The 17,665-nt window shown below is 42.3% G+C and overlaps 1 protein-coding gene across 18 annotated transcripts in view; it reads right to left on the minus strand.

The window, feature by feature from the left end:
- Positions 1-17,665, minus strand: part of Rbfox1 (RNA binding fox-1 homolog 1) — a 383,510-nt gene that overhangs the window by 41,992 nt on the left and 323,853 nt on the right. For 12 of the 18 annotated variants that reach the window (XM_008829975.2, XM_008829968.2, XM_008829960.2 and 9 more), the window contains one exon: positions 5,487-5,526. The exons of the other annotated variants lie outside the window; for them this stretch is intronic. In XM_008829975.2, coding sequence (XP_008828197.1) covers positions 5,487-5,526 — 40 coding nt within the window. The remainder of the gene's footprint in view (positions 1-5,486; positions 5,527-17,665) is intronic. 18 annotated transcript variants of the gene reach the window in all.

Consider the following 17,665-nt stretch of genomic DNA (forward strand, 5'->3'; position numbering starts at 1 on the left):
CTAATTCTCATTGCCCATTTGAAAGTTTCAGGCATAGATATTAGATATTCTTCTTTAATGGCCTACTTATCCCTTTATACCTTCCTTTCCCCCCTTTTTTCTATTTATTTTTGTATGTGTACCTTTGGGTGTGGAGGTCAGAATGCAAGATACCTAGCTTGTTATGTGGGTGACGGGATCCAAACTCTGGTCCTCAGCGTGGCATTGGTGCTAAAGTGGTGAACATAGCTCCCTTCCAGACTCTGGTCCTCATGACTAAGCAGCAAGCATTTTTAGCCACTGCACTGTCTCTCCAGTCCCCCCTCCTTAGACACTATTATCTTCTCTCTTCCCTCCCATCCTCTCATTGCATTTCTCAAATCTGACAATATTTGTTGCTTATTTTTTTGTGGTAGGGTCTCCCTCTCACCCCAGTTGGCCTGTAACTCTATACATAGACCAGTTGGGCCTCCGTCTCACAGAGATCTACCTGCCTCTGCCTCCTGAATGCTGGGATTAACGGCACATGCCACTGTGCCCAGCCAAAATTTATAATTTTAATCTGTTGTTCAGCACTCAAATGTTGAACTCTGTCATCGATTGTGTGGGTACATGCCTTAGTGTTAGCACAGATTTCTGAACAAAGTATTTAGTATTTTTCTCTGGGAAAGACAAGTTTTCTTTTCTGAAGAAAATGGAGGCAATGATGCCCTTGTCTCACAGGCCTTTGCAGGAGGAGATGTGACGAGGACTGGATGTTGAGCGTCCTGCCTCTTTCGGCAGTGACTTCAGTTCTTAGTGGACTGTTGTCTGTAGACTGACTTAGGACAGGCAGCCTAATGCTGATCCCAAGCTGGACCATACTTAAAAATTCCTACTTTCCATGTCCCCAAAGCTCTGGCACAGACCCCTCATTCCTGACCTCAAACAGTGGGGAAAGGAACATGCCTCTTTACTAAGAGAGTGACATGAATGAAGAATGAATTTTGTTGAGACATGGTGCCAACATCCTCCTCCTCTCCCTCCTCCTCCCTAATTTACTATTGTCTTACCCCAATTTCTACTGCTCTATGATAATTTCCTCTGTCCTCCTTTCACTTTTCAATCATTGTCTTTGATTAGATGCCCCCTCCCCCACTGGGTGTGAGAAGGTCAACCAACACTTTATTTTCCACTCCTTTGTGACCGCCTAGCTTCACGAGACCTGCAGCTTCATGCATAACTAGAGCAGATGGCTTCACAGGTCTAGGAAACTTTCAGTTACAACTTTGAATTAGCATCACTCCACTATAATCCCTTTATTGCTTGATTCAACACATTTTTAATTAAGTGTGATGATTATGTAATTATCAAGTTGACAGGATCAGAATCACCTAGGAGACAAACCTCTGAGCATATCTGTGAAGGAGTTTCTAGACTGGGTTCTACTTGAAGCAGGAAGACTCCCCCTAAATGTGGGTGGTACTATCCCACGGGCTGAAGGCTCAAACTGAATGAAAAGGAGAAAGCAAGCCGAGCACCAGTGTTCATCTCTGCTTTCTGACTGCAGTGTTCATCTCTGCTGTGACCAGCTGCCTCTTGCTCCTCCTGCCATGACTTCCAGCCATGATGGACTGTGATCCAAAATAAACTCGCCCTTCCGTAAATTGCCTTTGCCACGTATTTTGTCTTAGCAGCAAGAAAAATAACCAATGTGATGGGTTTACTTCAATCCCTATCACCAAGCTGCAAGTTGTCTTGCAGATTTGATATGCTAGTTATAAAAATGGAATGCCTGTCTTTAAACACAAGTGTGTGTTATGTACTTAGGAATAAGGGATTTTGGCAACCACCCTATCCGCTCTCTGTTCTGACTTCGAAACTTGCTTTTCTCTGATGAGTAGCCGGCTCTGCACTGCATGGCACCTTCTCCCTAGAGCCTAGAGACAGCCGTTTTTCTGCAGGGTGCCTCTCCCGAATAGAATGATTGCTTTTTTTCACCCTAGTTTTTTGCCTTAACATCTGGTTCACTGTACTTCTTGACAAGACTATCCCCTGTGGCAATTTCCAGGTACCTATGATCATTTCTCCCTCTCCCCTCAACCTTCTCTGAAAAGTTTAAGGAGAAGATCCTGGTGGCTATAAGGCTGTGGCTTGTTTGTTGTTGCAGGCGTCCTGAGGGTCTTTAGATCCTTTGTGTCTGACAGGACTAAGAAAGTCCAAGAAATGCCTAGGGGCTCCACCATCAGGAGGTAGGGTAGAGAGACTTTGGAGAACAAAGTCAGAAGGAGAGACACAGCAGGGCACAGGGCAAGTGGTTTGGGGAGTATGTCCCACTATGGTTGTGGTTGAATTGCTCTGATACACTGCAGGATGTGGTAGAGATTGAGCAGGAAGAATGTGCCTTAAAGGAAACCAAAGCTAGAAACTTAGTGATTTACCTAATGACATTATAAAGAAGTAAGAGGGTTAAACCCACATGTGGTGACTGACTCAGCTAAAATACCCCAGAACCTCTGATAATTACCCTGAACTTATTTATTGTATAATATTTTAATGGCATTGTAGGTGTAACCTAGAAACTTTCTTTAAATAGAATAGAATCTGAAATGATTTTCTAGAAATGTCTATAAATGTTTTTAAAATTTGGAGGATGGAGGATCTGTGCATACGAATGCAGGATGGGGTAAAAGGAATTCTTAAACTTATACTTGAAGATCGTGCTTCTGCAAGAACAAATATTGCTCTTTGAATTCTAGAGTTTAAGAAATATTTGTGTCATTTATTTCCCTTAAATGAGCTTAGGGCTACCTCTGGTCCCCTGTTGGGGTGCTGAGGTAGATGCTCAGTCCTGTAGTTCACTACTGTCTTACACCTCTCAACAGCAGGATGAAAGGTTATCACGGTATATACATCAAAATGTTCAGAAAAAGTCTGAGAGATCCCAGCTACCATCTTGAGGAAAGAATGAGCATTGGACAAGGGCTGTGCTAACCTAGTATTTCAGCAAGGCCACCTCATTACATATTTGAAACTGCCCCTGAAAAGTCATCTTACCTTTATAATATGAACAGGAGGAAAATGGTATAAAATGTTTTGGTTGATAAGTACCAGGCAACACAGAGCTTAATGAAGTGTTGTTTCCTATAAGTCTCAGCCTGATAACTTTAGGGGATGCCCCACTCGGCCAAAGAGACTTTGAATTTGTGGGTTACAAAGGCTTCTAAGTGTACGCAAAGCATAGAGGGACCTTCTTGTGGCTTTCCTCCAGAATCAAAGTTTCTCCTGCTACTAGATCATAGATGTTGGCATGTCTACTCTCCTGGGCCTTGCTCTGTGGATCATCTGATACAGCTCCTCCCTCACCCACAGGATGCAGAGCCACTGTGTGTCCAATGATAGGATCATTCCACTCTTCCTGTTCTTTCTCTGTGTGCGTGTGTGTGTTGGCTGTATGCACACATATATATGTGGTATCTTAATTCTCCACCTTAGTTTTTGAGATGGGGTCTGTCATTAAACCTCAAGGTAATCAATTCATTGGATTGACTGACAATCAGCCCCAGGGATTCTTTTAGCTTTGCTTCCCCAGCCCTGAGATTAGAGGAATTCACTGCTAAATCTGGCTTTTATGTGAGTACTGGGGATCTGAACTCAGGTCCTCATGTTTGCATGGCAAATACCTTATTGACTTAACCCTCTCGCCATCTCTTGTTCCTGTAGAATTTTCACAGTCCCTGCCTTTGGGCAGCTCTTAATTCCCATTTTACAAGAATCTACAAGACCAGGAAAAAGAAAATCCATTTCAAATATGCATGGGAGGAGGGTACAGTTAATAAAATATTATAACTTTTATGTCTAAGAAAACTGAGGGAAGGGAGGTGGGCACCCAATAAAGGGCAGCTAAATTATAATGTTTTTATTTTTATTTTTGACTAGGTTCAGAGACACCCATGTTCCTTTTTTCTTTGATAGATGTTAGTGGAGGTTGTTTTCTTTCTAGTGGATTTTATTTTCTCTGTTCCTTCCATGTCTCAAGTTTAAAAAATAATAATAAAGCCCTAAATTCAACTATGCCAAGTTCATTTGCATAATCCACCCTAGACTACAGCAGAGGTTGTTGAATGTGGACTGATGCTTGGATTCATCTCGTACCAGAGGACAGGACCAGCCCCCACCTGCATCACCATTTAGAATGGTGTAAACTGAAACTCAGGAAAGAGGACACAGGAAAGAGCAGTTTAAGTTACGTAAAAGAGGGAAATAGTGGTTTTAGGGGGTGAATAAAGAGCATGTGGTTTACCCAGGAGGCAGAGGCAGGTGGATGTCCATGAGTTCGATACCAGCCAGGTATACAGAGCGAGTTCCTCGCCAACAGTAATCCATAGTGAGACCCTGTGTCTACATGAATAGATTATGTCATTCACTCACATTAGTATAGCACAAGGAAAATAAACAGGTACTAACCTAGAGATGACAGGAAGTGTTCTAAATGTACTAATAATAGAAGTCAACTAAGCCCATCGCTGATGGAGATTAATACCATGCATCAAAATTGTAGTGATTCAAAATTCAATAGGAATAAAATTAAATAACCAGTGTCTTTCTCATTTTCTGGTAAATGGCATCAATTTGAGCAGAAATATGGTTTTATTTTTCTTTGTATCTTGTCTATAAAACCACAAATATAATTCTGCTGACTTATTTGAGGCCATTAGTGATATGAAAAAGGAACTATGTGATTTAGAAAATGCAGCCCTCAACTGCACACTTTGTCCAACCGTCCAAACTATTTGTTCCAAGCCATTTTCATCATGTTAGTGCTGAACCATCATGTGGGGTGAATGACCATATCTGGATCAAGGTACGGAGTTTCATTATGGTTCTGATGATGTGAAATACCCTGCTCTTTCCTAAGGAGGAGTTTAATAAAATAGGACCAATTAACAATTCTACATCAAGAGAATGTTTGGAGAGAATAAAAGATTAGAGAGAATGAGGGCCTAATGCTCCAGTTCACATGGATCTTGGTGGGAGGAGTAGATGTTACTTGCTATGGTTAGAAAGAGAAACAAAATATTCCTAGGGCTGTAGTGGTCATTATATTATAAGGAAAGCATCACAAATGATCGATCAGCCATGAAATACCTTTTAGTTCTTTGCAGCCTGTAACTACAGCTGCTGTCCCAAATATTACACTGAAAACACACAGCATATTGGGAACTTTTACAGAGAGTCAGTGGGGACAGGGCTTTGAATTTGGTGAAAGGCTGCCTTTTTATGGGTGCAGTTGTGCTTATTCTGAAGTCATTCCTTTGAATCCCAGTCAAACAGCAAGTGATGTGTCTTTTGAGCACATGAGTAGAAGTCCTTCCACCTTGAAAAAAAAAAAGCCATGGTGGGGATTCTGTCCTATTGACCTGGAAGAGGAAATTTGTCCCCACTGAGTAGAGCAGTTCACAGCAAACTTGTAAAAAGAATGACTCCCGGAGATAACAGGGACAGCATGCACGTTAATGAATACTTACATAAATGTCTGCACCATAAAATCCATCCTGGTAAACAACACTGTAAAGGTGCACACACAAAAAGAAACATTCATATTAGTGCAGTTCCCCATGCAGACGCACCAACCCCCGCACGGGCCAGGTTAGTCTGGTCACAAGATCAGAAACACAGGAACCGAGGAGAGTTTCGCACTGATTAAGGAGGTTGGAGACAACAGCAGTCCATCAAATTGGGGAAATTAGGCTGGGGTTCCACGTCGGTCCGGAGTCGGAATATTTTTTGGGGGCACCAAACTGAGCTTCCCAGGCTCAGGAGAGGAGCAGAAATACATGGCTTGGAAAGAGGATTGATAGTATTTTCAGCAGCCTATTTTACACAGACCGGAGCATCTTAAAAAGATGAAAGGTTGTAATCAAACCATAGCTCTCCTCCCCCACCAAACACAAAAAACAACATCTGTTTAAGAATAGGATTGCAAGGGTAGAGACCAGGAACAGAGCATTTTCTAGATGGGGGTAAAATTGAATAGCCTTAAGGAAGCTGGGGTAACCCAGATGAAGCCAGAAATTTCCTTCTGTATTATTTCATACTGTACTGTTGTATTTGGTAGTTTTGTGAGACTGTTTATATGGTCAGTGCAGGAGGAAAACTCTTAATTTTATGTATGTGTGTAAGCATGTACATATATTTATATATGCAAAGGATGTGTATATTCTACACGTGTGTGCAAGTATATTCTGTGTATTTTCATATGGAGAGACGTATAGGAGTGTGCATATGTGTGTCCTCATCTGTACCAAGCCCTTGTGTATATATGACTATGTGGGTTTGTATGTATGTACATGGATTCACATGTATATATGTTGGTACTTATTCGGATAAATTCCCTACAGGCTAAGGCAAAGCTCGACTTTATGACTGGACAAACCTAACTTCACAGCAACTCTGAGTAACCCCCATAGAGTGAACACCCCAGAACAAAGCTACTTTCCAAGGGAATGATTTGGACTTCTCCAAGTCTCTTGGGATCCCTTGAATGGAACAGTGAGGAAAAGAAACTCAAAGTCATGTCATTAGGGAAAACTGACTATATTTCCTAAGTATCCAATGGGTTTACAGAAGACAGTCTGCACACTGGACACCACACAGGATTTTTTGAGAATCACCAGATATCCTGAGCATAAAACCATACATTTCCCAACGTGTGGTTTTCAAAGGACTGTAGTCCTAAATAACCTCCCCTCACATCTTCACATGAAGTTTCCAGATGATTTATGACTCTGGCAAAGGACCACTGAACCCATTGTTGAATCAAACCAGAGCCCTAATAGAAGCACAACTTTGATACCAAAGGATTTGAGCAAGCTTCAGCAGCAGAGTGGACCCACTCTTAGCCAAGCATCTTAAGCCAAGGAAGAGTGTGCCACAACACATGAGTGCACACACATGCACACACACACCACACAGAGCAGTGACACTGGCCTGCTGGAGAACACTGTGGTGTGCTTTTCTCAAAGCTATTTTTGGAGTTGATTGACTACACCCCAAGTACTATTATCCTTAATGTATGGCGGGATTTTCCATACTAAGGAGGTCGGTCAGCATGACTTTCAGTGTTTGTGTTTGGTCCAGGCAGGCTGTGGTTCAGAAGAGCACTTGCCAAGCAGGATTAAACCCTAATCCAAAATGTGGAGGTGCAAAGGGTCCTGAGCTGGGCTGTGAATTCGCTTTTGACATTAGCAGCATAAAAAGGCAGTGTCTGTTGAGGGGGGGGGGGTCAGGAGGCAAGGTCAGCTTCAACCAACAGATCTGATAAAATGCAAGCAAGCAGATACTTAGTTTGGGCCTCAAAACACAGGACTGATGGCTTAGCCACATCAAGATAGCTTTTGTGTCAGGTTTTCATGCTGCCATGCCTTTGTTCATGCTCTCCCTCCATCCCCAGTACTTTTCTCCCAGTGTCTTTATCCAAAAGCAAATCGATTGACCATCTAAGTACCAAGTTACATACAGAAACACGGAAACATTTACATTAAACTGCAGCTTCCCCAGCAAATAGCTCTCTCCCTGTAACAAATGTACTAAGACATCTGGGCTTGATTTACTCTCTGTACAATGGGAAAGGAAATTACCAAGAGGCTGCTTCAAGCTACATATGTGTAAAAATGTGTAGGATTTAGTCAAATAAGGCTTGGGAAGTGATGGCCAGCATGCTCAGCTCTGAAGCAGTAAACATCACGTGAGGCTGAGTTGGTTCCCCCCGTGAATGCCAGCATCTGAGTTTCAGGCCCCCCACCTCTATGGGCTACTTGTTAATTTCTACCTACTATCAAAGTCATCTGTGTCTATGCTTCATTTGGCCATAAAAGTTGCACCCAATTGAGTTTGTATCACTGTCTCTTACATAAGGGCCAGTTGCTTTGTGCTAGAAGAGGATGGTGCTTATATTTTAAAATAGAGGCCCCTTTGATATTTAAGGGTAGTATAAGATGACAGCGTCATTTCTTCTTCAACCCCTGGTTGAGTTTAATATTTGGTCAGAGGGCAATGCCAATGGTGGATACTTACAATCCTGGTATTGGTGAGTCAGAAACAGGCGTACTAGAGATTTAAGGCCATCCTGAGCTATTTAGTATGATCCTCTTTTCCTACTGTTGTTGTCATTAACAATGGATCAGTAGGAGGAACCCTGCAGTGTGAGGTTATTGCCACTGAAGGAATGGAAAGGAGATAAAAGCCCACCGACGGGAGGAAATTCGTGTGGTACTGAACACATAGTCAAATACACATGGCTGGAAAGGTCATCTATCTTAGAGAAAGCCCCAAGACTGTCACATCTCTAGACTAATATAATTTTTTACTATCTGCAAAATATGTATCCTTATATTTACAGACAAATATCCCGGTCACCACTCATCAAAGAAGCTTCTTTTGCATCAGACGGAGACTATTTCAGAGTACCACAACTGGTCACACACAATGTCTGTGAATTGCCCAAGCCTAAGTGGCGCACCTACAATGCAACCTCTACACCTAAGGATCACAGAACATAGAACAAGGGGTAAAGAGGACACGAATGAATATCCTGATTCTCATCAATGAAGCTCCCTCATGCAACAGAGGTCCAGGAACACAAAAGGTCACAAATGGCCAAAGCATAGAGATTAAGAATCTGCAGAATGCTGGTCCTAGACAGGACTCCTATATTAAACTTCACTCACTTAAAGCTCAGGGACCATTGCAGAAGAGAGGGTAGAAAGATTGTAAGAGCCAGGGAGGAGGTGCGTGACCATATGGAGAGTCCTACAAGTTCCTGGGACCTTGGTCATTTGAGCCTATGGCAGTGGTGACAGTGCACACAACACCCATGCAAACTCAAGCAGACAAAAACCCAGCGTAGAACTGGGGAAATGGACAGCAGACCCCAATCTTAGCTGAAGAAATTTTGGTAACTGATTACTGCTGGGTGTGAAAGATCTGATCTTCCAAAATGAGGGACTCTAGATAGGCTGACTAGACCTCAGTAGATGAACTTGCACTGAGGGACATCTGGGGACACTAACTTGATACAATAGGCCTTAACACAAATGACAGAATGTATGAATTCCAGTAGGAGTACTATGGGAGGGTGCCAGTGGGGAAGGGCATGTAAGATGATTGAGATGTTCTGTATGAAATACACACACACACACAAAAACCTTAAAAATAAAAAAACACAAAACAATAATCTGCAACTCATTTCTTTTTGTAACTCACCAAACTGAGAGCATACATCTTTTCAATTGTTGTGGTATATTCAGCAAGGTAGGACATAGACAAATGCTGACCATTTACAGTAATAAAATCATGTAATTTTGGATCTGACTAAAATGTAATTACATTATTTTAAAAAATTAAAAGAAAATCCTGAATTCCACCAGTGCAAAAGACTAGATAGGTGTTAACAAATATTAATACATTTAAAAAATCAGTATGTATTTAAATTTGGGAAGCATTACATTTTCCCAAATGTCTATAGGGCAGATGTAGCCTAATGACCTTTTCTGAGTAATGGAGAGAAAGGTCAAATGTAGGCTTGGGAGGCTCAGTGGACACACAGCATGGAGCAGGGGTGGAACCACGTGGCTTGGTTGAGACTTGGCTTCACAGGGAAAATGGCTGCTGCTTCCTCTAGGACAAGTATGTGCTGGGCTAGTTTCTCCATACCCACTTTATCTATACCAAGGGCTTTCAGAAGCCAAGAAGGAGCACACTTTGACATTTGCCTTTAGGGGGCCTCTGCTCAGAAGGGTAACTTGGTTGCTGTGGTTTGCCCTCCACCATGGGCTGTGGAAAACTCTTCTGTTTTCCCAAATTTATGGGATACAGAATTCATTAGAAGGCCTGGTTAAGCCCCTCATTCTGATAAGCTCAAACAAAGAGATGCTGAGGGCTATCTTTCTGGATTTGAAGGTTTCCTCTGCCCCAGCCAATAGGCTAAGGCAGGAAGGGCAAGTCCCCCCGCACCCCCTTCCCTGCCCCCAATACATCTGATCCTGACTCTAGAATCCCCAGTGAGGGAACACAGCCATAAGCTACAGTGGCAGCTGCATCTTTTGCTGCAGAAGAGGGAGACACCCTGAAAGAATGACTAATGGAAAGAGGCAGGGCCAGCAACAGAGAAGAGGAAGCCCAAGCTGCTGGCATGGAAATCTCAAGGCATGAAGCCAGGAAGGAAAAGCAGCCGGGCAAGGAACAGCTACTAGTACAGGTGGTTAGAGGGTATCTGGCTCTTTGGAGAGCCTGAAGAAGGGTACATTTTATAGCTTTAGGTCCTCAGAAGCCCTGTGAAAGATGCCTGCTTTTAGGGAAAGAAGTCAAGAATTCTAGGTGTTGTCATAAACCACAACAAGGAGGAATTAGTTGTCTTCACTAAGTACATTTTGGAGAGAGATGAGGATGAAAGTGATAACCCTGGGAAGCCAGGAGCTGCTGTGGCTGTCCTCATCTCACTAGCATAGTAAAAAAGCCATTGAAGTGTTGTTTTACCCATTAGTTATTAGTCACAGCAAAAACAGGACTACTGCGATTGGTCATGTTACCAGATCGGCTGCCCTACGTGCCCTGTGCCCATCATCCCACTTTCTAGACTATGGACTAAGCCTCCATCCCCTCCCTAGACACGAAAAAACGAACAAAGGAGCCCCATATTGACTTAGCTAGGATTCTAGCCCAGGTCTTCTGGCTCCACAGCCCCAACTCTTAGTGACATGGTAGGTAGTGGTGGGAGATCCTGAACGTGTGTGAGAATCATGGGGAGAAATGAGAGAAACACAGATGGCCAGGCCCTACACCGAGCCAGAGGTTGTGATTCAGTAGCTCTGGATGGGATGGATGGCTAAGAATTTGCATTTCTCTCAAGTAACAGGTGATGTTGCTGCTGGTGGTTTAAGACCAAAGGGAATTATTGCTCCACTAAATTCCACACCCTGAGGCTATTTTTGCTCATGTGTAAGACAAAACCAAAGTTCAAACTCTTAAGGTCCTATTTTCCCTTCCGTCCCCAACCTATCTCTGTGAGGTTCTCTTGTAACCCAGGCTGGCCTTAAACTTACTATGTAGTCAAGGATGATCTTGAACTTCTGATCTTCCTGCTTCAAGTTTCTAAGCACTTGGAAAACAGGTATTCACTAGCATGCCCAGTTTATATGGTGCTGGGATTAAATCTAGGGCTTTGTGCATGTTGGGCAAGCTCTATAAATGGAGTGACATCCCCAGCCCCTCATGTCCTATCTGAAGGAGTTGTTGGATGGGAAAGCTCCTAAACAGTCTTATGTTAGTTTCTGAGAATGGATCCCAGTACTTTTCTAAAGACTCATCAAACAGGTGCACTTAAAGTATTAGATATGTATGTAGGCAAAGGAAGACAGGCCGGTGTAGAGATGCAGCTGTAGACACACCACGGTTCTGACATGGCAGAAGGGAGTTGCTGTCACGAGCTGAACAGATGTGTTCCTATTTAATGCAGAGATGGTCTGTGTAGCCATGCAAAGGTAACTTTTTTGCTTGTCAATCACTCTGGGATTGCAATATGCTTTTGCAAGAACATAATGCAAATGCACATCTCATTTTCTTAGGAAAGTAATAGCGGTAGTTAAATATTTGTATGGAAGCAAGCAGGAAATGATTGCACTATAGCAAATTAGTTTACTTTTTTTAAAAAAGGAAGAAAAAAGGAAAAGGAAAGAATCAATGTAGAAGATGTCCCAAACCAAGCAATCTGGGTTAACGTAATATATACCAACCATAATGTATTTTTGTAGGAAAGGCCATTTAAAGCTGCTCAGCTCTACTGCCCCTTCCATCCGGAAAATAAATTAAAAATCTGAATGTGTTCAAATACAACTCTTTAGGGTGGTTATCAGGTGGTTCCAAGAACTCACTGGTGTTTGTATAGAATTGCACATGTGTGCTTGTACACACATTTTTTTCATAGGGAAAGTACATATTTTTAATCAGATAACCAATAGCATCTGTAGAATTCTTACCTACCCCCAAAGCTTTGAGAATCATTGATTTATGGTACTTGCCTGTACTCATTCAGTTATGAGGGTTTGTTAAATTACATTTTCAAACTGGCTAATAATCTGAATAAGAGATCACATGAAAAATACTGCCCTTCTCAAAAAAAGAAAGCTGGGGGAGCTCTGGGAGAATTGTAGGAATGATGCATGATGACTTCAGTTTATAAGAAGTGACCATACTCCTATCTTCTCACTGTAGCCCAGGCTGGACTGGAACTTGCCATGCACTGCAGACTGCCCTTAACACTGCAGTCCTCCTATCTCAGCCTTCTGAGTGCTGGTATTCAAGTATATAGCACCCCAACTAGATTTAGACATTTTGAGAAGTAAAATCAGAAAACATGGCTGGTTTATATTCAGAAAGATCCACTCCACAGCCCAGAGACTGGGATTAGAGGCATTTAAAGCCCTAGGGTGAAAACATCCCCCAAAGATCTAGGTGTGGACTTCATTCTTACATTGACCAACTGGAAGATGTTCTCTCCTGTGATGCTACCCTGGTCTTTCCTGTGATGACACAGAGTTGCCTTAAAATACTTTTCAAGGTAACTCTGGGAAGTTGTATATATAAGTCCTAATAAATTACCTGAGAAAGTATAGACTATCATGACCAAAGACTTTGATAGTTCATATTTCAACTTGACAGGATGTAGAATCAGCTACAGATAAGTCTCTGGGTATATTTGTGAGGAAGTTTCCAGATTGAGTTAATTAAAATAGGAGGACCCAACTTAAATGTGGGTAGTACTGTTCCCTGGGGTGAGGTCCCAGACCGAACAAAAAGGCCAAAGGGAGCTAAGCACCAGCATTCATCTCTCTCTGCTTCCTGACTATGCATATGACACGACAGCTGCCTTAAACCCCTGCTGTTATGCCTTCCCCACCATGATGGACTGTACTCTCAGACTGTGAGCCAACATAAGCACTTTTTCCCATCAGTTGCTTTGATCAGGTATTTTGCAACAGCAACAAGGAAAGTAACTAATACAGATGACCAAGAAGAAAGACCCAGACTTAAAACTGGTCTTACATCTCCTGTTATGCTCACTCAGGGCAGTGTATTGTATCATCATGCAACACACATGGTACGTAGAATACACTTGATAAAAAAACTATTTAATAATTAGTTAAGAGTAAGACTGTGGTGAAGCAAGGCTAATGATGCTGCTCAGGGAAGGGATGGGATCCGGCTGCTATCCTATGGGATGCTGTGCTCCATCTGGAGGGTATGTATCCAATGCTGCTGCCTGACCTCTAGACTGTCCACCTGTAATCTCCTTGAAATGGTAACCATATATCATGTAGTTGCTCCTGAATATGACTCATGGGATGACAAGATTAGACACTGGTTTTTCCACCAAAACTTGAGAAGAACAAGGAGAAATAGGAAAACCTTCATCCACCAAACTGAGACAATCCATTGAGATGCGAGGTTCAATCTGTGTGATCCATAAATTATCAATGTATTTAAGACCGTGTCTGTAGTTTGGGGGTAATAATGAGCTTTTGAACTGCAGAAATTCCCTAGCAAAGAGGTAAACTATGTATGAAGAGCTGTGAGAGCTGCCTGTGTACTCAGCACCACCAGAGGCGGCACTGGGAGAGAAGACAGCATGGGCCACTTACAAAAAGTCAATAATCATATCAACCTCAGGGAGATTAGCTGCAGTTCACTAAACATGTCCTAGGATGGACCTTACTGGGCTGGCTCTTCTGATTTCATACTCCATGAACCCGAAGGGGGAAGGCACATTCTTGATACTGCTATCAAGGAAACTGCTTACAGAAGTCAAGTAACTTATCCAGGGTCTTTCTCTGTAGCTCTCTAGGATGGCAAGACTCCTGTATTAAACGTGTTCTAACTCACCAAGGAGTTTCATTCACATAATTTTGTCAATCAATAGGGAGTTGCTGACTAGGTTTAGGGTTTTCCATTTGTTCCTTTGATCCCCCTACTGTCCATGGGCAGAAATTCTGGTCTGGGAGCAACGATCATATGTTGATGTCCTCAGAGTTTTCTGTTCAGTTATGCCAGGGAAAACAAAACAGAACCTCTTCGTAATGTCTGCTGTTTAACTGCTGGGAGGGTTCAGACGTGGATGCAGGGAAGAGTATCTGTAATGAGTCTTCTAGGGCGATTATCTCAATGTTGTATACCTCCAAGAGCTAGCCCAGGCTCCACAGAGTTAACCATGGAGATTCTGTTATACTCATATGTGTATGTTTACATGTGTATATTTTCTCCCAGGGGGAGAAAAATATGGAAGGCCCATATGGATCTATTGTAAAGTCTACCTTTGGGGCTTGCATTTTAGCATCATAGATTTGTACTGGATATTGCCTGAGAAGCAGGTTGGTGGTTAGATGCATCGTCATTTGTTGACAATAAAATTTCTTCCTTAATAAATGCATTTTGTGAAGATATATCTTTAAAAAGATTGAGATGGCTGGGTGTGAGGGAGACTCACAGAACAAGATTTTAATGTGGTGGCAATTTAGCAAAGGAATGGACCTAATCCTGTGACCTAGATTTTTCTCCTTTAGGAAGGCTTATCTGAACCCCTATGCTGGATAAGGGCCTTCCCTTGGCAAAAACCCTCTATCATCTATCATATTAACTGGAATTTTCAGCTTATATGTTGGGTCCCAGTCCCCATCCCAAGAAATTCCTGTGAATATGTTGTCACCGGCACAGAGAAGATAACTAGACACAAAGTGTGAATGTGGGGTGCTGAGCTGATGGGGCTGGAGTAAAGATGTCAGTCAAGCCTAGAGACCCTCCTTCAAAGGAGTTTGGAGGCAAAATCTACAGGAAATCTACACTGTTTCTAGAGGACTTCTACCTGACATGACGCTTCTTGGAAACGGGAGTGGATTTCTAGCCTGTTTGCCCATTGCTTCTTTTCAACTCAAGACTCGGCCTTCTCCTTCCAGGCAAGCCTTGCTCTGAGACCCACTACTTTTGTCTTCCTTTTTTGGATGATCTGCCTTTCTTGTAACCAAAGCCAATGAATCCAGAGCAAAAAAGGGAACCCTTCTACTTAGGTTGTGGATTCACTCTTTTTAATTCCAAGCAAAGGTATTCCAGGCTGTCTGTAATCCAGTGAAGGATCCAGGCAGCTAACTGATCTTTCTCACCAGGGCTTTGACTCTTGCAGATTCTTGTAGACATGGAACCCTGGCAGGAGCCCTCTTCCTCTTCACTAACCCTATGTTGAGAATATTGATTTATTTCCTTATTGTGTGTGTGTGCTCTATGTATGTTTGGTGCATACACTTAAGTGTGAGGGTGTGGGTGCACAGAGACCAGGGAAAGACCTCAGATGTCTTCTGGTCCTGCTCCCAATCTTACCCCCTTGAGATATGGTCTGTCACTGAACTAGAAACTACTGGTCTGGGCTAATCTGTCTAGCCAGGGGGCTCCTGGCATCTGCCTATGTTGCCTGTTTTTACTCCTCAATCCCAGGGTTACAGGCAAGCCCAGTCATGCCTGGCTTTGTACATGGATGATTCAAACTCAGGTCTTTGTGCTTACAGAGCTAGTGCTTTAACCCACTGAGCCACCTCCTCAAGCCCCTCATATTGAGAATTCTATCTTCACTTCTAAGTGTGGTTTTGGAATTCCAGATGCAGACAAGTTCAGCTCCATACCTCTCCCTCAGCAGCTGTCAGGTTTCGTGCCCTGTTGTTGTGCCCTACGTAGACCAATGTCACAGGCAGAGGAATTTCTTCCAGCAGAAACACATAGTCACCATTACAGCCAGAATGATCAGGCATACTCCTGGAATATTACAATTTCTCCCCTTCCAAAAGAATCACAAACACATTGTGTACTGTTTGGAAATGCCTGTTTCTCCCTGGCGAACATGGCATTAATTAGTTATGCATGGTTATTCCCGGCAAAGAGAACATTTATTATAAGTTAGTAAATTTCAATTTTATAGCAGGTGTGTTATGTTGAGGTTTTTATAAATTGTTCATGGGAGGATAAGCCATATAATTTTACTTTATTATTATTTTTTTCTGTTCAATACAGTAGTGAGATACTGACTAGGGGTATATAGACTGAAAAGCTACAATTACCATGTACTAAGATAACAATTTTTCAGACAAAATAAAGTGGCATAAAAGTGCTATTTTGCATTTATGGCTTAGGAGTTTTGTTTCAGCAACTCCATGAAGATAACCCAACCAGAAGCTGACTTTGCTGTTCTTACTCTCTCTTCCACCCTTCCTAAATCATTGTATAAAATGGGCTCAGACTAGGCTGGGGTTATACAAGTCATAAAGTCAAATATTCTTATATATAACATAGACAGGTGCATGAGGCTTAGGGCATACAGATAGATGCATGGGGCCAGGCAAGGGGAGGCTTTAGGGCCCACTGGCTCTTATATTCTCATAATGTTATTTTCTACTGTCATTTGTCCACTGAGAAGCTCCCCATCATCCCAACTCTAATGACTTACAAAAGAAACCTGCTGTCAGTTGCCTTGTTTCTTTCTTTGCCTTTATTCTCCCATACTGGTGATTTTACCTAACTCCATTCCTTTATATTCTCCACTCTGTTTCCCTGTCTGTTTTTCAAGCACTTCAGCTGGTCTCTTGGAGTAGAGATGAGATATGAATAAATAATGAAAACAAGAGTATTTCCCTTTGTCACCAGTATAGCAAGTGAGCTAGGGTAATTCAGATTTCCTAAAAGATTTATAAGATACAAAGCTTTTAAGAAAATGCATTTAACCCTTTTCATATGGTCCTGAACATAGACATATTCGTTCTACAGACAAGAAGACCAGTCACTGGCCTGGGAAGCCTTATACCAGATTCTCTTGGGTATAGCTGAATTTCCATACAACAGGAGAAATAACTACAACACAATTCACATTGTGATCCTGACGAAGGTTCTGCTCTGGGCGGGGCTGTCCTAAGGATCACAGACTGCTTAAGCAACATGTTTGGAGTCTACTGATTAGGTACCATCACCCTCCCCGTTCCCATTGTGACAATAAAAAATATCCTAGACCTGTAAATGTCCTCTGATCTAGGGCTATTGTCTGAGAGGAACGTCCTCTCCCTCTTTGTACCCAGAAGTGCAGGCCTGTTCTTCCAAGATCCTTAATAGAAGGAAAGAGGCAGTATCATTCTAGGGCTGTTTCCACTGAGTCCCTTCCTCTTCCCCCTTCCTTCCCTCCCTCCCTCTTTCTGTCCATCTGTCTCTTCCTTTCCTTCTCCATCATTCCTTGTTCTTAAGGAGCCAAAGGGAAGTTGGGAACAAATCCTTTCTCATTTTCTACAAAGAGGAGAAAGGGAGGGACATTCATGCCATTTTGGAATACAAAAGTAAAAGCAAATTAGCTGTAATTTCATTTATCTCTAAAAAGATGTGCTTACTTGATGCCTAATTTTCTTAGGCAAAATTTCATAGACCTGGGAGTACAAGATGTTTTAGGGGAGAGAAGCAAGATCATCCCAGTGGTTTTTACATATGGGAAACCTCACGGTCCCTTTGAATTCAAGGGGTAAATGTAGTCCAACCTCCTTAATAACCAGATGCTAGCAATCATCAGAAATACATCTTTGGCTATAACCATTTCTCTGTTCTCCAGCATTCAGTCTCAAAGAGGATTTACATA

The sequence above is a fragment of the Nannospalax galili genome, unplaced genomic scaffold (assembly GCF_000622305.1).
Source record: "Nannospalax galili isolate Female #2095 unplaced genomic scaffold, S.galili_v1.0 scaffold32, whole genome shotgun sequence".
Classification (NCBI taxonomy): domain Eukaryota; kingdom Metazoa; phylum Chordata; class Mammalia; order Rodentia; family Spalacidae; genus Nannospalax; species Nannospalax galili.